Source organism: Sinocyclocheilus grahami, unplaced genomic scaffold, assembly GCF_001515645.1.
Source record: "Sinocyclocheilus grahami isolate Dianchi unplaced genomic scaffold, SAMN03320097.WGS_v1.1 scaffold49.1, whole genome shotgun sequence".
NCBI lineage: Eukaryota > Metazoa > Chordata > Actinopteri > Cypriniformes > Cyprinidae > Sinocyclocheilus > Sinocyclocheilus grahami.
In genome coordinates this window covers 152,544-174,133 of record NW_015505228.1, presented here as the reverse complement: position 1 = coordinate 174,133, position 21,590 = coordinate 152,544, and the positions used below count along the sequence as shown (strand labels likewise).

At 38.8% G+C, this 21,590-nt stretch overlaps 2 protein-coding genes across 15 annotated transcripts in view; both read right to left on the bottom strand.

Moving 5' to 3' along the window:
• The window catches only part of LOC107582970 (voltage-dependent P/Q-type calcium channel subunit alpha-1A-like), a 57,059-nt gene extending 50,289 nt beyond the window's left edge, over positions 1–6,770 (bottom strand). For all 14 annotated transcript variants that reach the window (XM_016269007.1, XM_016269006.1, XM_016268996.1 and 11 more), the window contains exons 1-10: positions 6,664–6,770; positions 6,209–6,321; positions 5,972–6,103; positions 5,747–5,819; positions 5,541–5,658; positions 5,369–5,436; positions 4,833–4,939; positions 4,373–4,423; positions 3,725–3,857; positions 2,229–2,734 (exon numbers count right to left, since the gene is read on the bottom strand). In XM_016269007.1, coding sequence (XP_016124493.1) covers positions 2,229–2,734; positions 3,725–3,857; positions 4,373–4,423; positions 4,833–4,939; positions 5,369–5,436; positions 5,541–5,658; positions 5,747–5,819; positions 5,972–6,103; positions 6,209–6,321; positions 6,664–6,744 — 1,382 coding nt within the window. In that variant the 5' untranslated portion in view covers positions 6,745–6,770. The remainder of the gene's footprint in view (positions 1–2,228; positions 2,735–3,724; positions 3,858–4,372; positions 4,424–4,832; positions 4,940–5,368; positions 5,437–5,540; positions 5,659–5,746; positions 5,820–5,971; positions 6,104–6,208; positions 6,322–6,663) is intronic.
• Positions 6,771–7,156: 386 nt separating this feature from the next.
• The window catches only part of LOC107583071 (voltage-dependent P/Q-type calcium channel subunit alpha-1A-like), a 66,261-nt gene continuing 51,827 nt past the window's right edge, over positions 7,157–21,590 (bottom strand). Inside the window, exons 4-11 of the mRNA XM_016269165.1 lie at positions 15,539–15,630; positions 13,705–13,857; positions 13,415–13,602; positions 10,002–10,105; positions 8,871–8,986; positions 8,582–8,638; positions 8,138–8,212; positions 7,157–7,161 (exon numbers count right to left, since the gene is read on the bottom strand). Coding sequence (XP_016124651.1) covers positions 7,157–7,161; positions 8,138–8,212; positions 8,582–8,638; positions 8,871–8,986; positions 10,002–10,105; positions 13,415–13,602; positions 13,705–13,857; positions 15,539–15,630 — 790 coding nt within the window. The remainder of the gene's footprint in view (positions 7,162–8,137; positions 8,213–8,581; positions 8,639–8,870; positions 8,987–10,001; positions 10,106–13,414; positions 13,603–13,704; positions 13,858–15,538; positions 15,631–21,590) is intronic.

The window sequence follows — 21,590 nt, the reverse complement described above, 5'->3', positions numbered from 1 at the left end:
TATATATATATATATATATATATATATATATAGAATGTATGTCTGAAGAAAATATGTTTATATAAAAGAAGAATGTATGTATGTGTGAGAGAGAGCAGCACTCGTTCACTCGCATAAGCCTCGCCCACTCCTGACAGCAAAATGGATATATTTGCGTGACTTTCTGACATTTACAGATGAAGAATATACCTGTGACGTGTCAGTTATGCACAGAGGAAAACAATCAAATGCATTAAACAGCACAAATATATTCGCTGTTAGCCATGGTGGATCGATTTGATCCATGATCGACAAAGAGTTGCTTAAAAATAAACGTGCACAAATTAGTGATATTGTGTGAACTTATGTCGTTTATGAAACCGCCCCGATTGATTGGTTAGGTTATTTCAGGTCAGGGTTTGGACTTTAATCCCTGCATTTCCTCAGGTCTCCGTGGTGTTGTGATGCGTCATATTCACGCAGCAGTGGTGATGAGAGAATGTGCTTGAGAAACAGTTTAGAGAGGAGAAATCAATCTACATATAAAATATTGGTCACTTTCTAAACAATAAAAATATAGCGCATCCACTAGTAATTATATATAAATAAATCGGCTTTTACCGATGCAAATGCATCAGAAACGATGCATCGCGATACAAATGGCAACTTGTATCTGATGTGCACTTTTTAAACCGATGCATCGCATCGTTAACGTTTTATGCCGATGCACCGAGCGAATCGGTGAATCTTCCCATCCCTAAAATATATATATATATATAGAACTTTTTGGTAAAAACTCAACTTGTCGTGTTTGGAGGTACATGGCCTCGTCCCTTGAGCGAGTTGTGATTGAGGACGCGGGCTCAGCCTGGGTTGTGGATTTTTTTCCCACTTAATTTAGGAAGTGAATAAAGGGGGAGGTTGCAAGTTAGGGACAGATAACTCAAGATTTGGACTCATTGCGGTTTATTTATTTTTAGATTGTTTTGTTTGTTTTTTGATATCTGGCAATGCTGGCATTTAAACTGACAATAATCAAAAACGACCAGGTTAAAAACAGCGTGGGCAGGTTATTCCTGACAGGATGCAATTCGGTAACACAGCTGGATCGTCTCGGGAATGGAGTCGCCATTCTCCAGGGAACGTGAGCTGTCGTGAGAGCGCGTCGGCTGCACAATTGAGTTCCCCCAGGATGACAGTAATTAAAAGGTTAAAAACAGCGCGGGCAGGTTATTCCTGACAGGATGCAATTCGGTAACACAAACATAGTGATCATCATGCTATATTATCTGTAAGACAGATGCACTGAAGACGGACACAAAGAGGAGAGAATAGTCGCGCAAGCAGAGAAAATACTGTACCAGACAGAACCAATTCATTGTTTGCGATGCTCGAAATACTGAAAGAAAACCATAATTATGGAATTAGGGTCTGGGTTAATATGGATGTATTTCTGAGGAGAACTGAATGTCTTTAGAAAAGTTTCGTTGGCATTTTCTTTTTCCTCTTACCTTTGTTAAATACATATTAAAGGAGTGTTAATATGCACAGTGCTGCCTACAGCAATAACCCAGGAAACCCTTTATTGCTACTGTTCTATAAGCACCACCTGGTGTCAGAGATTGAATTTGCATATATACAGGTGCATCTCAATAAATTAGAATGTCGTGGAAAAGTTTTCAGTAATTCAACTCAAATTGTGAAACTCATGTATTAAATAAATTCAATGCACACAGACTGAAGTAGTTTAAGTCTTTGGTTCTTTTAATTATGATGATTTTGGCTCACATTTAACAAAACCCCACCAATTCACTATCTCAACAAATTAGAATATGGTGACATGCCAATCAGCTAATCAACTCAAAACACCTGCAAAGGTTTCCTGAGCCTTCAAAATGGTCTCTCAGTTTGGTTCACTAAGCTACACAATCATGGGGAAGACTGCTGATCTGACAGTTGTCCAGAAGACAATCATTGACACCCTTCACAAGGAGGGTAAGCCACAAACATTCATTGCCAAAGAAGCTGGCTGTTCACAGAGTGCTGTATCCAAGCATGTTAACAGAAAGTTGAGTGGAAGGAAAAAGTGTGGAAGAAAAAGATGCACAACCAACCGAGAGAACCGCAGCCTTATGAGGATTGTCAAGCAAAATCGATTCAAGAATTTGAGATATACATATACATATACATATACATATACGTATATGTATATAAAATCATTTATATAGATTAATTTCGACTAAACTCACTTCCTGGTACGGTGTCGCACCCCTCTCTCTTTTCTTCCTTCGCCCTCATGGCGATGATGTCTGTGTTTCCGCTCTCCTCCATCTGCATGCTCACACTCAGGTCCTCTTTCCCTGCCCTTACTCCTGTGTCTCTTCCCTCCGCCCTCTCCCTCATCCTTTGCAGTTTTATGGTGTTGGCGGGCCTGGCTGCAGCGCTCGCCATGCTGATGTCTGCGGTGAGACTCTCTACCCACCCCATGGCTCTCGGAGCCTAAAAGACTCCGACGAGACCCTGTGGAGTCCCCCCTTTCCAACGCTGCCCAGGGCTCAGACCCTCCACCTCCTCCTCCACTCTCCCCCTCATTGAAGTTGGGCTGTTTGTGCAGGAGCTGATGAGTGTGCTGGGGCTGGATGTCACCCGGATGAGTTTTGTTGGTATTGTTATTGCGGTTCTCCTGAGGGTCCACGACCAGCGGCCGATCCAGATGTGTCTTCATATCGGGACGAATGTGACGGGAGTATGAGACCTAGAGGCATGATAAAAACAAAACTAAGGCCACACATTTGTCAATCAAATAAGAACTTAATTCAAGACAAATATTAACCAAAATATTAAAGCTGTAGGACATTCTTTCTTGTGTGGAACATAAAATAAACTATTTTGAAGAATGCTGGTAACCAAACAGTTGCTGGTCTCCACTGACTTCCATAGTATGAAAAAAATATATATTATGGAAGTCAATGGGGACCAGAAACTGTTTGGTTACCAACATTCTTCAAAATATTCTCTTCTGTGTTCAGCATAATAAAGAAATTCATACACGCTTGGAGCTTAAGGGTGAGAACATGATAACTGCATTTTTATTTCTGGGAAAACTAACCCTTTAATATCTATTTATTTATATACATTCTATTTATATTAAAATAAATATTTATATCATGATACTTAATATTTTGTTGCAGATTGTTTAAATAATTTATTCACTAGACTTATCTTGCTTTAAAGGATAATGGAAAACAAGACAGAAATACTGAATTAAAAATGAATGTTTTTGTGTTGAACCTGTAAACTGGGGGTCACTGTATATACTATTATTAGGAAACACATTAAAAAACACCAATATCAGAATTCTTGTTAATGCGTTAAGCTTCTAATTATTTTAATATTATGCCCAATTTATTCCCATTTATTGTTTATAAATGGTTGATATTTAAATGTGATACTATTTTGTCTAAATAAATGAAAATAACCAATCAATTTGAAATGAAACCAATCTTAAAGTAAATTAAGGAATCACAACACTATAAATATTCCAAAAAATAATGGATATTCATTTTGAGATTTGAGATTACGTTTAACAGTGTTATTAAATGTAAAAAAGTAAAAAATAGTGGAAAAGTACAATTAAATATGCAATAATTGACCGATGAAATGAAAACTTTTTTATCAGCTGATAACTGATATTTAACTCCATCCTTTTCGACCAAGCATGTCTTTCTCCGTCATTTCTTCTCACCTTCCAGCGATCTTCAGGGTCCAACTCATTGTAAAGAGCCTCTCTGCTGTTCATCAGGGTCTGTCGTCTCAACTCGCTAGTGCGCTGCTCCCATACCGATTTACAACCTTTGTGGTTCTTCTGTTGCTCTTTACTGCAGAAAAGAGAGAGAGACAGAGAGAGAGACATTTACAGTAGATCTGAGATTAGTAATCATCAAGAGGGAAAAGTGAGGTTGCTGCAGCTACCACAGGCTGAAAATACCCACCTACAAGCTACCAGCTACCATTTGTTAAAAAGCATGATTGCACCGCTTGGGTCAAACTCACTCACAGAATACACACACAGAAAGAAGATAACTATAATAATTCTGGGAGTGAACACATCACAGGCGCCCAACCCTTGGAGCAAAGCATGTGAAAGAGAGGAAGTAAAGGAGATAAGAGGAGAACAGCAGGTGATGAGTAGCAGGATGAAGAGAGAAGAAGAGACGAGGAGTGACAAACCCGTCCCATCCCACCCAGCGGTCTGGAAAACAGAGCAGGGAGCAGCACAGAGAACCGAGGAGGAAATGCACATGTCGAAAAGGCGGATGGGAAAAGAGTGGGAGGTGTGGGGCGAACAGAGAGGCGTTTCAAAAGAACAGAAAGAGTATAAATGAATAAATACCAGTCCAGAAAGTGTTCTGTTGCATCAAGACGCTCAGAGTTTACTGTCACGCTGAGGAGGAAAACAGCATGTGAGAAACACAGAACATCTCTTTGCTCTTCTCCCTCATTCACAAGCTCGTCCTCAGTAATACACACATATTCTCTCACGATTCTCTCTTCTTTTCCTGACAAATACTTGGATGCATTGGCACACTGACAAACCGGAATCATCCTCAATGCTGCAATTTTTGACACTTGTTTGACGGAAACCAAAAAAGCCAGATTGAAAGTGTTGCTGTTTGTTTTGTATTTATTTTATTTTTTTGTCTATTATTGACCCCTATGTTTATTTGGCTGATACAAGAGCAACACATAGTCTGAACACATAAAAACAAACATAAAAGGAAGACAAAGAAATTGTGGGAGAGAAAATGTGGCATCAGGACAAAGAGAGAGATATGAGAGAGAAATATACTCACGCAGCAATGGAGAGGTTGGCTGCAGACAGTGGGCTGACCTCTGCTACTTCCTTGGCCGCCTGAAGAGCCATTTTCTGATTGGCTGCTTGCTCTTCCTCCTGTTCATCCTATACATGGAGAGAAACATGAAGCATATTGGTTCAAATGTGATGCACGCTGGTGCGTGGGAGTGTGAAGGATAAACAGTCTGACAGAGAGAAGGAGAAACATGGTCATTGAGAGTTCTCATACTAGTGCCTAGTGAGTTAATGCAACCACCATAAGAAAATAATAAAGAATTATTTTTTATTATATTTTTACCATGTACATAACTATTTATTAGAGATGCAACACTGATTTGCCCTCAGAAATGTCTAAACAAGCCCAAGCACACCACATGCCGGATGGATCCCAGTCTGCATTTCTTTTGATATTTACTTTTACTTGATCATGGCTGTGTGTAAATAAAGTTTTTATTTTTTACTGAATGCTACTTTATTTATTTGTTTGTTTGTTTGTTTGTAACCCCTGATCCATTACCCAAAAAATGTGTTTACCTTGGTCAGCTCTTGTGCATTGGCCAGATTGTCCACAGCGATAGCCAAGAACACATTGAGCAAAGTGTCTGTTCACAGAAGGGTTAAGGATCATCATATTAATGCTTCACTGGTGTATGTGGAAAATTAAGCGAAACAGCATGTCAGCATGCAATACTATGTGTTTGGATACAGTTGCCGAAGAGTGTAAGAACGATGAAGAAGACTGAGAAGACCATGCCCTTTTTGACTCCGCCCTGAGACTCGATCCCATCATACATGACCATGTTCCAGTCTTCACCCGTCAGGATCTAAGGTGCAGAGAGAAGGTCCATTATCACAAAGCCATGGAAAACACACAGAATGATTGCACACTGTTTGATGGGCACATTTGCTCACCTGAAATACTGTCATTATTGCTGCAGGAAAAGTATCAAAGTTTGTAGGTGGTGTGCCGGCTTCAAAATTAAACCTGAAGAGAAGAAATGGTGGTTATATTGTTGTTACACAGAGTATTTCCATGCCATGCCATGCCTTATTTAGGGAATGGACTGACTCTGATGACCTATGGAAATAAATGTTAAAAAAATTATGTTATTATGTGTATTGTAGTGTTATACTGACTGTCCTCCAAAAAGCTGCATGCCCAGCAGAGCAAAGACCACGATGAAGAGGAAAAGGAGGAAGAGTAAACTGATAATGGATTTCATGGAGTTCAACAAAGACACCACCAGGTTCCTCAGAGACGCCCAATACCTGAAAATGGGAAAGAAGGACATTTAAAATGCTTAGTCCTTCTTAAAACAGTTCAAAGAGTGGGACAGAAAGACAGACATGGGACTCGAGACGTGAGAGACTCACTTGGTCACTTTGAAGATCCTCAGTAACCTGAGAGCTCGTAACACACTGATCCCAAACGAGGTTCCTGGCTGGATCATAGACCAGAGCACCTCGAAAATGCTGCCACAAATGACCTGTCCCACACACACACACAAAGACACACACATATATGAAACACAAATTTAAAGCTCATTCAATAACAGCAAGCCACAAAACAAAAAACCCTTACCCAACGTCAAACACTAACCCATATCTGCTTCACACAGTTCTCACAAAATAATTTATTAAACATCCAAAACACTGAAATACTGATTAAGAAACTGATTTAGTACAGTGAATTACAAATTATACAAACAACTTCAGTAACTATATCAACATTAAGACCTGAAAGAGCAATGATTGGCTGGAATAATGGCTTGGTTTCCTTCAAATGTTTTTTGGATTTAGTAAAAGAAGGAGGGATGGGAGAAACTCACAATGCAGTCAAAACAGTTGAAGGAGGAGTGCAAATAAGGTCTGGTCCCCAGCCCATACATCTTAATAAACATCTCCGACATAAAGATCCCCAGGAAGATGAACTCAGCAAAGTCTGGATTGAAGAGAGAGAGGGAAACAGACAGAGACAAAGAGCATTTGCAAAGGTCAAAGATACAAAGAAAAGAAAGAAAACCATTTGTGCAGCCACATTTTTAAATATGGAGGGGGGGGGGGCACATATTTTAAACACAGGGGCATCTCAATAAATTAGAATGTCGTGGAAAAGTTCATTTGTTTCAGTAATTCAACTCAAATTGTGAAACTCGTGTATTAAATAAATTCAATGCACACACACTGAAGTAGTTTAAGTCTTTGGTTCTTTTAATTGTGATGATTTTGGATTCACTATCAATACCACCAATTCACTATCTCAACAAATTAGAATACTTCATAAGACCAATAAAAAAAACATTTTTAGTGAATTGTTGGCCTTCACACTTTTTAAAAGCAAGAAAATTGTTGATTTCAAATGACAGAGATACTGTTCAAACAATAGATATGCTGTTTAATATTACAATTAGGAAATGTAATAGTTGTCAAACTAACTGAACATCCACTGTTAATATGATGAAAATGCTATTCAGATATTTTTAAGTGTCCAAAATGTAATACTTTTGAGGGTATTACTCAAAGGGAATGTCTAATGCTATGTCATGCATTCTGACTTATTCATGCTGCTAAAGAGTTGGATTCTCATGCTAAACATGACCAAAGTCTCAAAAAAGGAGTTGGACATACAGTGGGGAAAAAAGTATTTAGTCAGCCACCAATTGTGCAAGTTCTCCCACTTAAAAAGATGAGAGAGGCCTGTAATTTTCATCATAGGTATACCTCAACTATGAGAGACAAAATGAGAAAAAAAATCCAGAAAATCACATTGTAGGATTTTTAAAGAATTTATTTGCAAATTATGGTGGAAAATAAGTATTTGGTCAATAACAAAATTTCATCTCAATACTTTGTTATATACCCTTTGTTGGCAATGACAGAGGTCAAACGTTTTCTGTAAGTCTTCACAAGGTTTTCACACACTGTTGCTGGTATTTTGGCCCATTCCTCCATGCAGATCTCCTCTAGAGCAGTAATGTTTTGGGGCTGTTGCTGGGCAACACAGATTTTCAACTCCCTCCAAAGATGTATATATATATATACACACACACATATACATATACGAAAAAGAAAAAGAAGAAAAAAAGAAAACCGATTCAAAATATTAATAATAGCTCAGTGCTATGATATACACCATGTTACTTTTTATCAATATTATCCTAAGGTTTTTAAATCGTCTTTTAAAGAATACCAAAAACTAACATGTTTTTTATGGTCATTTTTATGCCAAAACCCCATTGATCAACCCTGAGCCAAAAAAAACTACAAGTGTATTTGTGTGTTCTTTATATAACTCAAATGCACCTATATCTCCATCTCCATCCTCTGCATCGAGCAAGTCTGCTTTATTCTTCTTGATGGTAGGCCTCCTTCGCGAGCCTGTGTGTAACAGACCACAGTCGCATACAGATCAAATATACATACAGATTCTGACAACCTAAAATATTAATGCATAACAGATAGATGAACAGAAAGAACTAAACGAGACAACTAGGAAGTGTAGTGTGTCTATCACATGTCTGCTGTAAGCTACAGACTGACGGCCCATGTAAATGTACCCATGAACACTACATTAACTGTGCATATGGACAAGAAGTATACAATATCACCCCCTCAGCAAAGCCAACACGCTATTGATCTCTCTCTTCTTTTACAATGAGAAATCAACACCTAGTCCCAGTGAGGGAGCAAAGAGAGGAGCAGAGGGGGATGAAAAGGAAGGAAGGATGGAGGAGTTCACGTAAATACCGTCAAAGGGCATCCGGTCATCTGGGTCATGGTCCTCGTCAGCCAAAATCACTTCTTCTGTACAGAATCAAAACAGATTCAAATCAAACCACTGCAAAAGGCATGAAAATGGGGACAATTTCTAGTGCTTAAACGAAGCCTAATAAAACATTGTGTATGTTATCAGCATGCTCCAATAGTGAGACGCACAAGTGTAAAGACATCCGTATCAAAAGAGACAAGCTACTATCTGAATTCTTGGCTTTAGCTTCTCTCTGGAGTATTTAATGGCTCTTTCTATGGCATTTACCTGCTTTGCAGATCCACTCCAGATATCCGTTCAGCTCTCTCTCTATCTGCTGCTGACGCTTCAGCTTAAGAAACTCTCTCCTGTTCTCCACACGCTCCCTTTCTTTGGCAAACTCACTGTATCACATACACATGCATGCAAACAAATACTTGTCAATGGAAGAACACAAAATGCACATACATACTAATTATTTTGGAGATTTTTGGAGAGGGAAAAAAACAAGTCATCTTGGCCACAGATTAACAATTCTTTCCCACTACTTAGTTAATTTTCCGCTCTTTAGTTAAATTGTGGCCACGTTGTACTAAATTTAAATGAGGGAACTAATTCTATTACACCTATTTTTTTTCTGCATGTCAAGCGTGGGACTTCGTAATAACATAAGATGTTTAGGCATAATTCTAAGCATTTTAAGCTTCGGATGTCTTTATCGATAGATAATGAAAATTTTGTGTTTTTAAATATTTTTGAGGGACTTTTTAATAAAGAATGTGCAACAAATACTGAAATTCAGGAATTTATATACATTTCATTAATTAACTTGTATTAATGTCTGAAACAACACAAAAATAATCTGGGATTCAAAATGCAATTTAAATCTAAAAATAAGTTACAAAAAAAGATAATGATGACAAAATGATTAAGAAATATCTCAGATTCTGCACTAGCTCACTAATAAAAAAAATGTGACACTGACATGTGAACTTATTTGTACAAGAGATCAGATTTCTTTCCACTGAAGCACAAGATGCTATTTTCACTCAGTTTTTATTAAAATTGCTCTGCTGATAATATAATAAAAAAATATAATGAAAATTTCTATAATTGCACCTGTAAAATTTTTTAATCTAAAGTCATTTTCATTTGTGGTGGTATCCCCAAGATATCTACCTCTGTATGGGCTAATAAAAAAAAAAATAAATAAATAAAAAAATAAAAAAAATCACACAATACACAAAAACGTAATTTTTTAAACACATAACATCCACAAACTCTATAGTCCACATAAAATCCACAAAACTATCATGAACACTAATTCATAAGCAAATCAAACAATGCACCAGTGTAGACCTGAAAAAAATCAGCGCAGAATTTGAGAAGAGCTCACACTGTCTGAGAGAGGTTTCTTACCCTGACAGCACACCCAGCACAAGATTGAGCATGAAGAAGGAGCCGATGATGATGAGGGGGATGAAGTACATCCAGTTCCATGCACTCCCTGAAGCATCATTGCTCTGTAACGGCATAAAGCAGCCCAGTCAGTACCATGAGGCACACATCCAAACATTTTTTCTCTCTCCAGCTGAGAGTACGGTTTGTTCATCTGGTTTTCTTTGTGTTTGTCTTCCCAAGACTCTCCACAGTAGAAAGACATCAGAATGTTTGCCATTTTTATTTGGTAATTTTTATAAGGTGACGGGAAATTTGACCCCACTAACAGAGGATGAGAACATCTATGACAGAACTGTGGCAGATCCTAGGACACCACGTACCATGCGACGTGCAACCTGAGAATGGCAACCATCTGGCTGGGGCTGCTTCATCTGTGGTACACACAGCTGGGTGCTCAGCACCGCTGCACCCTGTCACTGCAGAGAGGAACAAATGGGCAGCCATCTTGTGTGGCATTGCTCCACTGGCTGCCTCTAGGGAAGAAGCCCAGGCTACAAAAGCCCAGATCGAAACAGCCCACAAGTGCTGCTTTAGGAAATCTGGAGATGATGTTACAATCTCTACACATTTTTGGTATTTTCAAGGAGGCACATTTTGTTTTAAAGGAAGTGTTCACCCAAAAAATGAAAACTGTGTCATCATTTACTTACGTTATGTCGTTCAAAACCTGTATGACTTCCTTTCTTCCAAGGAACACAAAAGATGTTTAGCAGAATGTCCAAGCTACTCTCTTCCATAGTGAAAGTGGATGGGGAACAAGGATTGTCAAGCTCAAAAGGACACAAAAAGCACCATTAAAGAATAATAAAAAATAGGCCATATTGCTAGTGCATTATATTCAATTATTATTCAAATGTTCTGGAGCTTGCAATAGCTGCGTATGAGGAACAAACTCAAATTTAAGTTGTTATTCACTCAAAATCTTAGACTTTCATTGAATGTAAAAAGCAGCCTGGACATTGTGATAAATATTTCCTTTTAAATATAATTTTTTTGGGCATTTTGCCTTTATTAAAATAGGATAGTGTAGAGTAGACAGGAAGCGAAGTGGGTTGGGTTGGGTTGGGTTGGGGGGGATTCAAACTCGGGACAGCCGCAACGCAACAACATTATATTTCGGCGCACTGCCCACTAGGCTATCGGCATCAACACTAAATATCCTTTTGCATTCCAAAAAAAAACAACAACAACTAAAAGTTCATAAGGGTTTAGAACTAGGACCGGGAAAATAAATCGATGCATCGTGAATCGAGAAATGATTCAGCATAGATTCTGAGATTTTCCAAATGCATCGCGATTCTTTCTCGAATCGATTCTGAGCTTAGTTTTGAACAGCAGATGGCACTGCATGCTTTAGAAACAGCCGTACTCTGCTTGCTTCCAAATCCTTACACACACTTGAACGGTTGAATCTAAAATAATAATTCATAAACTTCGAAAAGGTTGAAGCGAATTACAAGGGTGTTCACAGTGGGCTGTGTTTACATTAATCTCGCTTCATAAAAGCATTCTAAACTTGAGGTGAAATTAACGTTACATGACTCAGTCAAACGCACAAGCGCTCTTCTTCGTGAGCATTTGAGTGTGCAGATAAAAACTAGATTAGAACGCCATCTGCTGTTAAAAACTAAGCTCAGAATCAATTACAGAGAGAATCGCGATGCATTCTTAAAATCTCCTCAGAATCGATCCACGAATCTCAATGCATCGATTTATCGTCGCAGCCCTGTCCGGAACTCATATCTGAAGTAAACTAGCTAATCCTTTAAAGATATTTTAAAATAACCCAGCTGAATCTGCTGAGATCTTTAGATTTTATTTTCCATTTACAGTAATTTGTCAATATTTGTAATATACAATGGCATTTTGTTGTAGCTACGCCCCATAGTCTCCCTTGATCTGCCCCACTTCTTTTTCGTCCGCTCCTTCACTCTCTCTGCGTGTCTGAGAGCTCTGAAAGCCCCAGTATGTACTGCAGCTTTTTTGCAATTAAATTTTCATAGGTTTCTTTCTCAGCAGCTGCAAGAATAACTTCAGTTGAGCAGGGTCTGTTATATATAGAGCCCCGTTCACTGGAGAGAAACAGGAGGAAGAAATAAGCTGGAGCAAGTAAAAATTGGGGTACAGCGAGCCAAGCAGCAAAAGTTATAAAAAGAAAACAGGGATAAAAATACAGTAAGACCAAATAAGAGATGATGACATCTGATTGGGCTGTACAGAACTGCAAGCCTTAGGAATAACCATCCTCAGACTAATTCTCACTGGCAAGCAAGATCATTTCTAAAATAAACCTTTAATCCTTAAACATGCTGTTGATTTGTGAGATGGATTGACGTGGCATTGGGATTAAACTGGCCCCTGAGGTAACATCATTAGTTTGTGAAAATCTTGAACATAGCATTGACTTCACTGCCCTATTTTCTGGCGCAGAAGGCAGGTGAACTCACCGGAAACAGCACTGTCTGTTCAGAGTGGACAGGCTGGCCACGAGCGATAAGACTATAAATGCACTGCGCCATCTTTGACTCTATAGGCGAGATTTTGCTTACTGTATGTCTGCGACTGAAAGGTACAGTGGATGTGGATTAGGTGGGGCTGTTCAGTCCCTTAGATTGGATACTTTCTGATAATCTTTAAGTAAAAGAAATCAGTAATCCTCTACTCGGAGGATTAATCAAAACCATAATAATACAGGATGTCCATGTTAAAAGGTGAGGCCCACCAATTCCAAGCCCATCTGAGACAAAAGTGTTTTTGCGCTTCTTGCACAAAGACTACTGTGCTGCTATAAAATATATATTAAATAGAAATACTGTAACACTTTTATTCAGCAAGAAAGCATTTTATTGACTCCATTAAATGCGGTTTTGTTTGAACTTTCTATTTTTAAAAGAATCCTGAAAGCATCACAGTTTCCACAGTATTAAGCAGCACAAGTGTTTTCAACATTGATTGTAATGAGAAATGTTTCTTGAGCAACAAATCAACATATTAGAATGATTTCTGAATGATCATGTGATGTGACTGAAGACTGAAGTAATAATGCAGAAAATTCAGCTTTGCCATCACTGTAATACATTTTAAAATATATTAAAACAGAAAACATGAATATTTAAAATTGCTCACAATTTCACAGATTACCATTTTTATTGTATTTTTGATCAAGTAAATGAACAGTAGTGTGTAGGGTGTGTATGTAGTGTGTATGTATGCATGTATGTATTTATGATTTCACACAAGCACTTTAGAACAATCAGAATTGAACATTTCTCTTGAAACATTGTTTGCAGTCTATTTAAGCTTAGGTCAAAAAATCCAAAAATTAAATAAGGACTCTATGGCTTTAGTGAAATTTTTGCAATGTGACTTACATAGTATAACAGGTCAGTCCAGCCCTCCATGGTGATGCACTGGAAGACTGTGAGCACGGCAAACAGGATGTTGTCAAACTGGGTAATACCATAGTTGGGTCCAATCCAGTACTTTTTACATACTGTTCCATTAGGACAGGTCCGAGCGTTAGTGTCATTTCCGCATGGAAACTCCTCTCGTATCTCATCTATCAGAAAGAAAAGGGTGTTTTTTTTTCATACACAATCAAAGTTTTGGAGATCATGAATGAAAAAAATCTGCGAGTGAGAACAAGCACATAAAGGCCTACCAGTGATGTTGTCAAAGCAAGTGGTGTGAAATTTGCCCATGTAGAACTCAAGACCAATGATGGCGAACATGAGGATGGCAAAGAAGAGCAGCAGACCGATCTGCAGCAGAGGGATCATAGCCTTCATGATGGATTTAAGCACAACCTGCAAGCCTGGAAGAAAGAGAACAAGCATTTTTACATTGTCGAAGGTCTTAGTTTAGTTTTTTCTTTGCAGCATAAAATTGGATTTCAAAGCTTGGCAAAGGGTATAATGGGCACAAAGGGTACAACGTAAACTGAGAATTATCATACTTCTAATATACTGCATCAGCATCATAAACGCAATCCTTACTCTGCACTGTATTCAAGTCTACTCAGGTCATGTGATAGTTTCATTTGAGGAACCTAACGCAATTTAAATGGATAGTTCACCCAAAAAGTAGTTATATTAAAGAGTTATATTAAAAAATGTCCTGGCTCTTCCAAGCTTTATAATGGCAGTTTGTCATAATTTGTATTTATCTGAAAGAAGAAAGTCATATATACCTAGGATGGCTTGAGGGTGAGTAAATCATGGAGTAATTGTCATTTTTGGGTGAACTATCCCTTTAACCCTTCTCTTTAACCAAGCTCTTATATGACATTCGCAGGTGCATTTTTAAACACATCAAATTGGCCATGTGTCTTCAATAGGCACTTTCGCACCGCGCAGTTCTAGGAACTTAGTTCTGGGAACTAGCCACCAGGGTGGTTCCTAGAGAACCAATTTCTCCCTCGGGCCGTTTTCCTGGTTGCATTCGCACCAGCAGCGGGAATTCTGAAGCGGCGATAGTGGCGTCTTTATTGGCGGCATTTACAAACGTCAACAACCGGTGAATGGAGGACGTCGTGATCGGAGCTGTTTTTGTTGTGTTGTGTGGGTTTCGCGATTATGGAGATGGAATGTAAACACACACTTAACGAGAGTGAAAAGAGTGTGAAAATCTGACTAAATCTCCTGTGACAACTTGCAGGGTTACATATCATCGAGGCTGAGAAAAGAACATAACGCTGCAGACAACAGGTAAATACCGTTAGCACCATTTTCCATGTTCGTAGAGTAAATATTTTTACACGGCTTTTTAAAAATGCCAGGTAGCCGGGGTTTCGCATGCGTTTGTCCACTCAGTGTACACTTACGTCACTGGTAGTTCCTATAGAAGTGTTTTAGTCCCTACTCTGAAGGAGCTAAATTAGTTCCCCCAAAAGGAGTTCCTAGACCTAAATACGTTCCTAGTTCTTGCGGTGCGAACATGCCAAAAAGTGGGAACTTCTGCCAATAGTTCTAGGGACTATGTAAAAGTTCCTCTGGTGTGAAAGCACCTAATGAGTTCAAACCTAGTGTGATGCATTGCTTTTGCAGATACAGGGTCAATCATTCTTAGTGTTCAACAGTCCCTTTCATTCACCTTCAATTCTCACCCACTATTCTTCTTTGCTGATAAAGTCTTGCCATGCTTTGTTTATGCAGCCATGATCATTAATTAAGATTTTTGTTCTTTGGCTGTCAGGGTTACAGAGGCTCCTGCTAAATGGGCTCCCAAGATTTGTCCTTTTTATTGGAAGTCTGACAAATCACCCATTTCACAGATGGCTTGTCCTAAACAATGATGAACAAAACGTATACTACACTAATTTACAAACTAAAGAATATAGACAATAAAAAGAGAAATATAAGCAAATCATTTATTTTGTTGTTTTTTTCCTGTAGCCTACACAAATTATATGAACTTTTAATAATGAGTATTCACGTTAGTTTGTCCAACACCTGTACATATACTGTACATGAGTAAACAATGACAATGTTACTCACTGGGAATCCCAGACACCAGTTTGAGGGGTCTCAACACTCGAACAGCACGCAGCGTCCTCAGATCAAGGTCTGTGCCCACTGTGGACAGGATTCTGGAGAGACAAGAAAATACTTTAGTTTAACCTGGGATATTGTGGTAGACAGCAGCCCTTCTACTCATACAGGATTTGCTTTTAGTGACAGCTTTTTTGAAATGGGAAAAGCATGTGTAAAAGCAGACAAAGGCGCTTAACCCGAGCTCATGTAAACCTATTTGCATCCAGACTAAACTAATGCCCATTCTGATCTGAAAAATCCTAAATGACCATACAGTAGTAACACTTCCCCTAGTCAGGCATCTACTCGACAGTGTGTGCATCCAAGACTATGGACTCCAAGAAAATAAGCAGTGGGCACTAATGGTTTCAGAGAGGATGGCACACACTGCCCGTCCCCCTGCAGAGTGAATGTCAGAGGTCCATGCGCAGAGAATAGAGATAAATGTGGATACCGCTGCTTTGTATTCATATGACCTTTATTTGTGCAGGAAAGTCACTGGAAACTGATTCTCTTCAGTGATAACATGCAGAGAAGAACAAAGACGTGAATCCAACTGAATCGACACAGCACCGCTGCTAGTGAAATATGTGACACAGGAATTTTAATAAACATTCAGACCCATGGTTGCAGCAGTAAAATATCAGTTTAAACACCACGTGTTTCTGGACACAGCTGACAACCTAAACCGGCTTCATTGGGAAGGACATATAGGAAAATGACCCTTGACACATTACTACCGGTCTAAAACTGCTTTGATATGAGTGTCAACTAAACAAATCTGCTGCCTTCATCTTTGTGTTCAATAGAACAAACTAAAAGCAAAAAAGCACAGAAAAAAGCAAAGGAAATAGGAGAGGCAGAAGGAAGACTGGTTATGCAGTTAATATTAATGTAAATTACTGGGGATGGACAGAAATGAGAAAGAAAGGAGGGGAGAGAGAGAGAATGAACAGAGCAAAGGGGGAGGAGGTGAAGAAAGAGAGCCAAAGGGGTTTGGAGGAGGAAGAGGGAACAGAGAAAGGGGAGGAGCTGGATGAGAGTGAGAGGAAGATGCTGACTGGCTGATTTATTCCCATCTCTCCTCGTCTATTTATAGAGCTGCAGCCTGAGAGCCACCACTGTCAGCTGTACCGGACTTATTATACAACACTTTCTCCCCCGTTCTCTAACACGCTCTCACATTTGTGTTTCTATGAGGGTGGGGACATTTCATTGACTTCCACTGATTTATAATGAGCTAATGACGCTTTTGGTTCGCAACCCTGTTCCTAATATTAAGATATTTTTTAAAATATGTTTATTGAGCCATGTTCCTTATATAGACTGTTGGTAAAACCTGTAATTTCAGGTTTTACTATTGGGGGACATTTGGTCCACACAACGGGCAAATTCTGACTCAGGATTTCACATTAACATTATGTATACAATTTATCAAACATACATGCACAAATAAAATGACCGAATGGCTTGAGCTTTAATGACCGTAAAAAAAATAAAAAAAACGAAGAAGAGGCAGACACCGAGCCAAACCACACGTCAAATAAAGAAAAATTAACTTTGTAATCCAATTCAACTGAAGGCCTAATCATAAAAACAAAACAAAACAAAAAACAGCCCTAGCAGTTAGTGTACATGTTCTAAAACAATAAAATAAATACCTAGAGGCCCCCAGGTAATCTAAATTTAAGACCCCCACTGTAAAGGTACATAAAGTGTCAAAACAAAACAAAACAGAACAGGCCTAGCAGTTAGTGTACATGTTCTAAAACAAAACAAAACAAAAGAAAATCTTGACTCAGAATTAATAGGATTATACATTAACATTATGTATATAAACGAACAAACATACATGCAGTTAAAGGGTTAGTTCACCCAAAAATGAAAATTAGCCCATCTTTTACTTACCCTTAAAGCATAGGTGTATATGTCTTTCAACCAGTCGAATTATATTCAAATGTTTCCTTGCTCTTCTAAGCGTTTGAATGGGAGTAAGCAGATGTTTTTTTTTTTCAGCAGTCCAAAAGTAATCAAATAAAACACGCGCATCCATATTAAAACGTGCCTCACACTGCTTCGGGGTGTGAATAAAGGTCTCCTGTAGCGAATCGATGCATTTTTGTAAGAAAAATATCCATATTTAAAATGTTATAAATAGTTTTTTCTCACTTCCGCTGACTGTCATACGTGCAAGCCGTTCTGGTGGATGACGGAGGACATATGCGTCGCGCACACGCCAGTGAGATACGCTAGTCTCGCGAGTTTGTTTACAGGAGCAAAGGAAGCAACGTTTTCTTACTTTTCCAAAGGAAAACTAGACTCCTCTTGGTTTATATCGAAATCCTCCGACATTCTTCTTTACAAATCCTCATTTTGTACTTCTAATTAGTGACCGTTGTTTTGTTCGGATCTCTCCTCCGTGCTTCCGTGCACGTTTTATTACGCATGCGCACACTTTATTTGATTACTTTTGGACTGTTGAAAAAAACACCCGCTTACTCCCATTCAAACTCTTGGAAGAGCGAGGAAAATTTTTAAAGGGGTCCTATTATGCTCTTTTACAAAGTCTCGATTTTGTTTTGGGGGTGTACTAGAACATGCTCTCATGCTTGGTGGTTCGAAAAACGCATTATTTTTCACATAATTTACATTATTAAAAGACCTTTCTCCCCATCCTGGCACAAACGGCTCGATTAGTTCCGGCTTTGATGAAGGTCCGCCTTCCGAAAAACAAAATGGGTTGTGATTGGTTAGCTGTCCCAGTGCGTTGTGATTGGCGAACAGCTTAGACGGTGTTTCAGTACTGCCACGCCCCTTGCTCTGTCTTTCAACAAAAGCTTTTTGGCGAATCCGGCAGGCACTGTACTCCCTCATGTTGTGGAAGCTGTCCTCAGTAAAATGCGCAGCACACAATAGCAAATTGGGGTTATAATGCTCAGGAACGGAGATAAAAAATAAATTGCAACCACTGTTTCCTGACATCATCCGCTTTCAGAAGCCCAAACAAAGATGTTTGGGCACGGAGGTGAAAAAAACAGCTTTCAGGCAGTCGCGCACCGGACGAGAAGCGCAGCGTTGCGTCGCGCCACATCTTTAAAATTCAAATACATTATTTTCTATGAGTGTAGGCACACTGGCGGCGCTGTTCGGCATTTGTCCGTGGTGCCCAGCTACGTCGTGTTGTACTTGTAAGAATTGTTCTAGACATGCCAAAAATTTGAAGCTACAGCACAGCAGCTCTTCTTCGTCGTCTCGTCTGATGTACTCACTCAACCAAGTCTTCTAACCACAACCTCGCCCCTCCCCACTAGGATTGCCGCGATAGATGGTGCTAACGGTGATACCGGTGTTAAGCCGCAACACCGACCCCCACCGTCTTTTTGATTTTTTTATAGAAATAAAAATCATTTAGTTCAGTAAAAGAACAGACACTACAATTAAAAACTGAACGCGGCTGCTCAATGCAGCGTGCCGAACGACAGTCCCATCACAGATCAGATTTCATTTCTCCAGTGAGGAGAGTGAGTCGAGCTGACTGACAAGAATATACGCTAAAGTGAGTTTGACGTTGTATTTTGTGGTTGTATTCAAGCAATTGACGCCTAACTGCCGCTAATTCAAAAGTGAAAGTAAAATGCGCACAGCGCTTTTAAGCTATTTAAAAGCGACGGAAAGCGAGGAAAAGAGGTAAAATTCAAACGAACTAAAAACGAACAATTGCTTTACTCCGAATTGCTGCTATTTGAAAGTGAAAGTAAAATGCGAGAAGGAAGAGACGGAAAGCGAGGACAAGAGGAAATGCCCCCGCCCCCGCGGTGATACCGGTATTACCGGTGTTGTCACACGTCGATTAACCGGTGGGAAAATTTCCTCACCGTCACAACCCTACTCCCCACCCCCCAACCATTCGAATTTCTGTAGGCGGAAAATTAAATTATTTTTAATGCTATTCTAATAGGCCACTTTGTGATATCACAAAGCCCGGAAACCAACGCTGTAGTCCAAACGAATCGTTCGTTGTAGTTCTTGAAAAGGGATTTTTAAAAAAAGGAAATATCTCCCTTTAGAGTGGACTTTGAGATTTGTAACTTTCTAGATATTTTTTATGCCCAAACATACACACTGACTAAAATTAAAAAAGTGAAAAAGCATAATAGGACCCCTTTAATATAAAAACAATGCAAAAAGTAAAAGTTATACCTGTTTGAAAAGAACTTCAGAACACACACACACACACACATATATATATATATATTTGTTTGTCTATTTGTTTATGTAATCATATGCCCAACTGTTTGTTTATTATTAATTCTGTCTGTTCTGTTAATTCATTTACAACCCAGTTTGTGCACCTGAGCCAGTGTTTTTGCATCTGTTTTTGGCTTAGGTAGGAGCACTGTGACCTGCAAATCCAGCAGGCTGCTTGTAATGTCTTAGCACAGACTTAAGGATAATGTTTTCTGAGTGGTGTAATCATGCATTCGTCTGAAAATAAGTACAAGCTTTTAAAATACAAAACAACCTAAAATAAGTCTTGATCTTTACAAAAAAAATTAAGAAATTAGAACCTCTATCAATGACAAGAATATTCATCAACAGTATATTTCGAACTAAAGTAACCCATGATAATTAAATGTGAGATGATTTTGCAAAATTCAATATTATGAATGAATAAAACCCTCATGTCATTGTCAAATAAATTCAGCTGAAGGCCTATTCATAAAAATAAAAACAATAATAATAATAATAATAATAATAATTATTATTATTATTATTATTATTACTACTACTACTACTACTAGGTAGAGGCCCCAGGTAATCTAGATTTAAGACCCCCACTGTAAAGCTACATACAATTTTATTTTCACTAGACTGGATGTGCTGAGAGAGATGCCTTGATGTTTTGAGCTTGGGGGGTTTAGGAAGGTGAACGGTGGGTGTGTGAGCTCCAGTTGAGCTCCCAAAGAACCTGGCAGATTGGGTTTATGGGATACAGAGGAGGACTCACAGGTGTTTACACTGCACTGACAGGGGGCAGCCCACTGGGAGGCATCTGCCAATCCATCTCACCACAATCCCAGACACACACTGTGAGTATGGGACAATGTGTGTACGGCTGAGAATGAGAAAAAACAGAAAGGAAGTGTAAATGTAGGTCAGTGCTGCTACTAGTCAAAGCACTGCCATTCGGTTAGCGATACTCTACAGATATTGTACCAGCAGCAAAGTCAAAAATACATTCAGGTTTTTTGTTTGTTTAGAGAGCCGATGAGGATGACTCTCACCATAGACTTCCTCACAATATACCATATCCCCATAGCAACCGGCAATTCCTCATTCAGACAGTTTCTACGGTTACTGGGGCCTTCTCATTCATAACTGTTTCCATGGGAACAAGAGCCATTTCTCATTGATAGAATCTCAGCATCACTGCGCTAACAAGGCAAAATGTGGGGTTTGATGGGTTTATAAACATACAGCATTCACATGCTCTGCAGTCTGTCCAATACACAGTCATTTATTATTTTTTGAATACACAGTATACATTATTTATCTCTATACGTACAAGGGGGAAACAATCACTATGAAATATCAACTAAAACATTCTACTGTATTTTATGTGGCCATACAGAAATCATGTGCATAAACCAAAACAGACTCAGTCAATTGGTTCCTCAAATGATTCTCATGTTTAAATCTCCTGCCCTGAAGGAGCTTTTCAGTGTCCTTTTTGTCCCATTTCTCTGTGCATCCACATAAGGTAACACTGACACTAATAAATTCCCTGGTTAAAACAATTTAGTACCATCAATGGACCCTAATGGTGGTGTATGTAAGTTTTTGACTCTACTAAAGCATAAAAATACCATAATATGTTTGCAGATATTTAAGAAACATTAGTTAACATACTTGTTTATCTGAAAAACAATGCTACAGTCAGTTATTCTCCTTTTAAAAAATGTGCTTTCCATGTCAGAATGTCTGTCTCTGTTTTGGTCTCTAACCCGCCCACTGC